Source organism: Myotis brandtii, unplaced genomic scaffold (assembly GCF_000412655.1).
Source record: "Myotis brandtii unplaced genomic scaffold, ASM41265v1 scaffold208, whole genome shotgun sequence".
NCBI lineage: Eukaryota > Metazoa > Chordata > Mammalia > Chiroptera > Vespertilionidae > Myotis > Myotis brandtii.
The window spans coordinates 4,905,898-4,914,061 of record NW_005357764.1 but is presented as its reverse complement, the minus strand read 5'-3'; the positions used below and the strand labels follow the sequence as shown (position 1 = coordinate 4,914,061).

Genomic DNA, 8,164 nt, shown 5'->3' with positions numbered 1-8,164 from the left:
CTGGTCAGTCCTCACGGCCCCCCCGCCAGCGGGTTGCCCCACACAGCCTGCTTGTTCAGTCGTTTGGTCATCCCTCACTAACCCCCCTGCTGGCCTGGTCGCCCCACGCAGCCTGCTATTCAGACGTTTGGTCGTCCCTCACTAACCCCCCTGCCGGCCTGGTCGCCCCACGCAGCCTGCTATTCAGACGTTTGGTAGTCCCTCACTAACCCCCCTGCCGCCCTGGTCGTCCCACGCAACCTGCTTGTTCAGTTGTTTGGTTGTGCCTCACTAACACCCCTGCCGGCCTGGTCGTAGGCAGCCATCTTGTGAGGGCATGAGGGTTAATTTGTGTACTACCTCTTTATTATATAGGCTATATTCTCTATATATAAAAAGCTAATATGCAAAGTGTCCCCTCACAAGTTCAACCGGGAGTTCGATTACTTGCTATTATGTGCGCTGACCACCAGGGGGCGGCACAGAATGAAGGAAGGCCCCGGCTGGCAGCCAGCAGCTGGCAGCTGGGGAAGGAAGGCCCCAGCTAGCAGCCGGAAGGCCCTGATTGGCCCTGATCACCAGCCAAGCCTAGGGACCCTACCCATGCATGAATTTCATACACTGGGCCTCTAGTATTTCTATAAAGATGGCATACAGACAGCCATTAGACATATGAAAAGATGCTCAACATCACTAATCATCAGGGAAATGTAAACTAAAACCAAGATGAGATATCACCTCACACCTGTCTAAGTATGTTATCAGTAAATCACAAGCAACAAGTGTTGGTAAGGACGTGGAAAAAAGAGGACCCTCGTGCACTGTTGGTGGGAATGTAATTGGTGCAGCCACTATAGAAATCAATATGGAGATTCCTAAAAAAAAAAAAATTGAGTATTACTCAGCCATAAAAGAGAATGAAATCTTACCTTTTTCAACAACATGGATGGACCTAGAGGGTATTATGCTAAGTGAAATAAGTCAGAGAACCACAAATACCTTATGATTTCATTAATATGTGAAATCTAAAAAAAAACCCAAAATAAACAAAAACAGAAACGAGCTCATAGATACAGAAAACTAACTGATAGTCATCAGATGGGAGGAGGGCTGGAGGGATGAGTGAAAAATGGGAAGGAATTAAGAAATACAAATTGCGTATTATTTTAGCAACTCATTATTATTCTCACTTGAGCTGAATAGAGAACATTTTTTAATGAATGTAAATGAATTCTGTTAGGATTTTGTTTTGCTTTTTCCTTATCAAACTCCATGTGCACCTCTTACTGGATGCCTTTTAAGAGCTTTAGCATGCCAAAGAAGTATCATTGACTATATCATGGGGATATAGTCAATGATATTGTAATAACTATGTATGGTGCCAGATGGGTACTAGACTTACCAGGGTAATCACTTTGTAAGTTGTATGTCTAATCACTATGTTGTACACCTGAAACTAATAAATTGTACGTCAACAGTAATTGAAAATAATTTTAAGATTCCACTTAAGGGCTTCACCCTCCCCCCACCTATTTTAGTTTAATTTTATATATAATGATGGACTCATTCATTCCTCACTTGGACTCCAATTCCTAACTACGCTGCCACAGCTATTTTTTTGTTGATGCCTTCCTCTCTCAGCCTTACCTACTAGCTTTTGGTTTGAATTACTTAAGAATAAAAGATGCCCTAACTGGTTTGGCTCAGTGGATAGAGCATCGGCCTACGGACTGAAAGGTCCCAGGTTCGATTCCGGTCAAGGGCATGTACCTTGGTTGCGGGTACGTCCCCAGTAGATGTGCAAGAGGCCGCTGATCAATGTTTCTCGCTCACCGATGTTTCTAACTCTCTATCCCTCTCCCTTCCTCTCTGTAAAAAAACAATAAAATATATTTAAAAAATAAAATAAAATTGCCTAACAAACTGTAGCTGGGTCAGAGAGACCCAGAACATCCAAAAGAAGGCTCAAGGCCCCAAAGAGTGCTGAGTTTTTATCTGGACAAATATTGAACTTATATGCTGTTTTTATACCTACTGGTGCTTATATTTTTCTTCTTTATTTAGTTAATGTGACAAATTGGTTTTTAAATGTCAAACAAAACTTGCATTCCTAAGATAAACCCTGCTTAGTCACGGAATATTATCTTGTTTTTTCTGTGGTTGTTTTTTTTTTTTTTAGAAAAGCAAGCATAAAATTTATTGACCGCAGCAAAAATATACTTAGAAGAGTGAAACAAGGAAGGCCATAGAAGCAACAGGAGAGCCTAGGCTGGGCTGCCTGAGCTCACTGGGAAGTCAGAGAACAGGGGGCTTTGGAGACAAGTTCAGGAGATAGCCCAAGAAGAGCTCTACTGCCCATTGCTCCCCTGGTTGCAAGTCTCATGCAGTCCCTTAGAGATTAGGGGACACATGCAGGGGAGCAGGGGGGAGAAGAGGGGCAAGGGGAATGGCACGGGCATGCTCCTTGGAGGGAGAGCACACCTGGAATATTATCTTTATTTGCATATTGCTGAACTTGATTTGCTAATATTTTGCTAAAAATTTTATGGAGATATTTATGTTCATGAATGGTATCATCTAGTTTTCTTGTGTCTTTGTCTGATTTGGGTATGGGGTAATGCTACCCTCATAAAGAGTTGGGACATTTTCCTCTCCCTCACTCTTCTGAAAGAACTGTAGACCTACTTTTGCCCACCCCTGAATATCTGTATAGAAATATTATTTCTTCCTAAAATGTTTGGTAGAATTTAGCAGTGATACCATTGGAGCCTGAAGTAAGTTCTCATTGTGAGGTTTTTAACTTTGAATCAATTTCTTATTGAGTGAACTTTGACAGCTTGTGTCCTTTAAAGAATTTTTCCGTTTCATCTAAGTAGTTGAAGTTATTGGCATAAGTTTGCTAACAATATTCCCTTATTACCTATATACTGACTATAAGATCTGCAGTGAAGTCACCTCTTTCATTCCTATTATTGGTAACTTGTGTCTTTTTCTTGATCACTTTGCTTAGAGGTAAATTAATTATATTCGTTTAAAGAATGACCTTCAGCCCTAGCTCGTTTGGCTCAGTGGACAGAGCGTTGGCCTGTGGACTGAAGGGTCCTGGGTTTGATTCTGGTCAAGGGCACATGCCTGGGTTGTGGGCTTGATCCCCAGTAGGGGGCATGCAGGAGGCAGCCCATTATTGATTCTCTCTCATCATTGATGTTTCTATCTCGCTATCCCTCTCCCTTCCTCTCTGAAATCAATAAAAGTATGTTTAAAAAAAGGAATAACCAGCCTAGCTAGGTTTGGCTCAGTGGAGAGTGTTAGCCTGTGGACTGAAGGGTCCCAGGTTTGATTCCAGTCAAGGGCACAATTGCATGCTCAATGCCTGGCCCTGGTTCGGGTGTGTGCGGGAGGCAACCAATCGATGGGTCCTCACACTGATATTTCTGTCTCTCCCCTTCCCTTCCACTCTCTCCAAAAATCAATGGATTAACCAACTGTATCAAATCAGCTGAGAAGTTAGTAAGAATTAGAAAATGACCACTTTAGCCCGGCTGGCATGGTTCAGTGGTTGAGCATCAACCTATGAACAAGGAAGTCATGGTTCAACTCCCAGTCAGGTTTCGGGCTCAGTCCCCAATGTGGGGCATGCAGGAGGCAGCTGATCAATGATTCTCTCTCATCACTGATGTTTCCATCACTCTCTCCCTCTCCCTTCCTCTCTGAAATCAATAAAAATATATTTAAATAAAAGAAAAAGAAAATGACCACTTTATCTGGCAACATAGATATTACTGGTAACTTTACAAGAGCAGTTTCAGTGAGGAAAAAAAAAAGAAAATCTGAACTGAGTAGGCTGAGGATAAAATGGAAAGCAATGAAGTGATGACAATGAGTACATACAACTCTTGTGAATTTTGTTATAAACTGGAACAGAGAAGAGATAGTAGCAAGGGGGTGATTTGGAGTAAAAAGACAGTTGTTTATGTTTATAGAACAGAGCTACCAGAGCATGCTGATGTGAATGATCCTATACAGAGGGAGAAATTGCTACTGAAAGAGCAAGAAGGAACACTAGGAAAGCAAAATGCTTGAGATGACAAGAGAGATTGGATCCAGCCTTTAAGAGGAGTTGGCTGACCTTTAGATAAAATAATGAACAATTTACTCTTAATACAGGAGAGAAAACAGATAGCATGGGTACATATACAGAGTAGTTTGGAAGATTTGATGACTGGAAAACGAGAGACTTTTCATCTGATTCCTCCTACTTTCTCAATATAGTACAAGGCAAGATCACCAATCAAGGAGGGTAGATTACAGGTTTAAGAAGAAAGAAAATGTGAATAGAGAGGGCTCAGTATATATACTAAATGGTATTTCTATTTCTAAGTGGAAAATTAATAAATACTTTAATTATTAGCTATTTTTAGTAATATAAAAGTAGAAATTTCAATGACCAACTGGGAGTCAGTTAAATCAACTACAGAATATAAACTCAATAGAATTCAACTTAGTAAAACAACGAAATAAGAGTATATACAGGGGTGGAAAAGAATACAATAATTAATAAATATTAATACAATAAAAACTGTGTACTCGTAACTATAGACCTACTTTTGCCCACCCCTGAATATCTATATATATAAAAGCCTAAGTGACCGAACAACCAGTCGACTGGTTATTATGATGTGCACTGACCACCAGGGGGCAGACACTCAATGTAGGAGCTGTCCTCTGGTGGTCAGTGCGCTCCCACAGCCAACCTCTCGTGGCCCCTCCCCTTGGTCGGCTAGCCCCATCTCCCCGATTGGGGCAGCCAGCCAACCTCCCTCGGCCTCTCCCCTGGCCGTGCACTGGGCCTCTAGTATGTATATAAACATATATATAGTAGGTCACTAAATAATTATTTGATTTGTAAAATGGCATAATAAAATTCTATCCATGTGTTAAAATACATATGTGAGTATATTTATATATGCACACAAATATGTTTTCATAAACACAAAAACAAGCCTGGAATAAATATACAACAAACTCTTGTGAGGGGTAGATATTGAGAGAGGCACCTATATATGCAATAAGAAAAACCTACAGGCCAAATATGTACAGAAAATTCTATGTCCTTGACAAACACCAATAGCATAAACACCATAATTCAAAGATTCAGGCAAAGACTTTCGTCATGGTACATTTTAATGAAAAACTAAAAGCAATGTAAGAAAATTATGCAATTATTAAAAACATTCACAAATGTTACATGTTTTAAGGAGAAATATTTCAGACATTATAAAAAAGCATAAAGATTATAAAGAACACCCATATACCAAACACCTAGATTAAGAACTTAATTTTTTAATGACATGGGACTTTATGATGTTAAGTGGAAAAAAAACCCTCAGAATACAAAATTCGAGTATGTCTTCAGCTATGTTAAACAGTATGTAAAGGAGATGAAAATGTCAACAATGGTTTTCATTGGGTGCTAAGACTGTGTGTGGGTGACCTTCCTATCTCTTTATACTTTGCCATTGCTAGGTTTCTACAATAAGCTGTTATCACTTTTATAATTATAAACAATTTAGTTTAAAAGTACAAAATTTTACTAGCACCATTACCTTGGGATCATGAACAAATGTATTTCCTTTGGTTCCAGGAGGGAAATCTCCAGTACAAATATATTTTAAACATTCAATAATGGTCTAAAGAAAGAGAAAATTATATTTAGCCATAAGAGAACCACAGAAGTTAATCATACAATATTCATTATAAAAATATTATTTACCATAGAGCAGCGGTTCTCAACCTGTGGGTCGCGACCCCTTTGGGGGTCGAACGACCCTTTCACAGGGGTCGCCTAAGACCATTGGAAAACACATATATAATTACATATTGTTTTTGTGATTAATCACTATGCTTTAATTATGTTCAATTTGTAACAATGAAATTGAGGGTCACCAAAACATGAGGAACTGTATTAAAGGGTCGCGGCATTAGGAAGGTTGAGAACCACTGCCATAGAGACTATAAAGGATACAATCAGATACAATCAGACATAAAACCTGCAATAGAGGTATGATTAAGTATTAAAGAATAATTGTTGTAAGTTCATAGAAAAACTATACAATTAAGAAAGTATAATAGCCCTAGCCGGTTTGGCTCAGTGGATAGAGCGTCGGCCTGTGGACTGAAAGGTCCCGGGGTTCGATTCTGGTCAAGGGCACATGCCTGGGTTGCGGGCTCGATCCCCAGTAGGGGGCAGGAGGCAGCCAATCAATGATTCTCTCTCATCACTGATGTTTCTATCTCTCTCTCCCTTCCTCTCTGAAATCAATAAAAATATATTTTTTAAAAAGTATAATAAATAATAATTATTTGGAAAAAATTCTCTATTTCCAATGAAAATCATTTAAGCTAATTTAATAATAACAATGGCTAATTAAAAAACATGGTCACCATAATTAATAACAATATTGTATAATTGAAATTTGCTGAACTTAAATGTTTTCACTAAAAAAGATAAATGTGTGAGATGATGGATTTGTTAATTAACTACATAGGGGGAATCCTTCCACCATTAGGTATTATCAGATCACCAGATGTATACTTTATAAATATCTTACAATTTTATGTGAATTATACCTTGATAAAACTGAAATTTTTAAAAAAGTAAAAAACAACACCACCAAAACCAATGGCTGTTACATAGACCTTACTATGTGCCAGGTATTGAATTAACCACTTTTACATAGAGTAACCTTTTAATTCTCACATTAATCCTAGGCTCTAGAAACGATCTTTTATCTCCATTTTACAAATGAGAAAACTAAGGCATAGAACGTTTAGGTCACTCTTGCACAGCCAGTGCTCATAAACACTATACTAGTCTCCTTTACAGTAGATCACTTAATACAATGCTAGCTACCTAAAAGGCATGCAATAAATACAACATTTTTGCATAAAAGTAGACAGGAGTCAGACATTCAGTTCTCAACACTAAACCTTATCTCTTCCTCTACGCTTTTAACAAAACTTCATTTACTCGTCTCCCTGTTACTCTTTGTGTTTTCTCAAGCCACCCTTCCAGAACACAATCCAGCCTTTTGGCTATCCTTTTTCCATAATTGCTTGCCATTGCAGGGCCTAACCTAAATTTCTAAATATTCCCAGTTTTAAAAAACCACAGTAAATAAGTTGTGCTCCAACTTTTTGACTAGGGAAGAGCATCCCACAAAACACAGGCATGCCCGAAGATATTGCGGGTTTGGTTCCAGACCACTGCAATAAAGCAAGTCAATTTTTTTTTTTTTGCTGGGTTTGCCTTAAGTTTATTTAAAAAAACAAAAACAAAAAACACGCAGCACCTGTTAAGAGCAATAAACCACGCAGAGTAAAACGAGGTATGCCTGCAGTTTTCCAATTTAAGCCTCACTGCATGTTTCATTTTAAAATTAAGCCATTTATTTTTTTATTAATTATACTTAAACAGTCGGCATACTTGTAAACTCACATATTTCTATTTCATAACCTTTTATGAAGTTCCTGTATTGAGAAAACTACCAAGAAGTGAGTGCTATGCTTGGGAGCAAGGTGTTGAAAAGCACCGATACAGACAAGGATTCTTGCCGGACAGGCTCTCGGCCCGTGGGGTTCCCCGGTGAACCTGCCCACAGGTCTGGACACCCTCGGGTGCTGGGTCTGGGCGACTCCTGCACTCGCTGACCACGCCCCGGGGCCGGGAAGTCACCGGGGGAGAGAACAGGCACTTCCTGGGGCCCCAGAAACGGGGGCGCCTCTCGTTCCTCATCAGCATCCTGCTCCCCGGGTATGTGATGCCTCGGTTCCTTGACCCGTAACCTGAAGGGGGCTACTCCGCACTTACCGTCTTCCCTGCCCCATTGGGTCCAACCAAAATTGTGAGGGGACTGAAGAAAGTGATAATTTGCTTATCTTTGTCCTCTATTCCAAAACTCCGCACGCCCATAATGCTCATCTTTTCGATCCGGGACATGTTTGTAAATGTTTCTTATTTCAACACCAGCAAGACTGAGCGGTGAGGCAGCAGCGCGGCGAACGCGGGCCGGCAGGCTCCCGCTGGGAGCGAAGGCTCCGGCTGGAACCCTTCCTCCCACGCCTGCCTTCTTCCCGGCTGGCGGGCCAGAGCCGCCCAGGGATGCCCGCGGGAGACACAAAACAC

General features: G+C 40.3%; 1 protein-coding gene across 1 annotated transcript in view; it reads right to left on the bottom strand.

Annotated features, from left to right (window-relative positions):
- The window catches only part of RAD50 (RAD50 homolog, double strand break repair protein), a 74,110-nt gene extending 65,952 nt beyond the window's left edge, over positions 1-8,158 (bottom strand). The window contains exons 1-2 of the mRNA XM_005865534.2: positions 7,850-8,158; positions 5,586-5,669 (exon numbers count right to left, since the gene is read on the bottom strand). Coding sequence (XP_005865596.1) covers positions 5,586-5,669; positions 7,850-7,978 — 213 coding nt within the window. The 5' untranslated portion in view covers positions 7,979-8,158. The remainder of the gene's footprint in view (positions 1-5,585; positions 5,670-7,849) is intronic.
- Between the last annotated feature and the right edge of the window lie 6 nt (positions 8,159-8,164).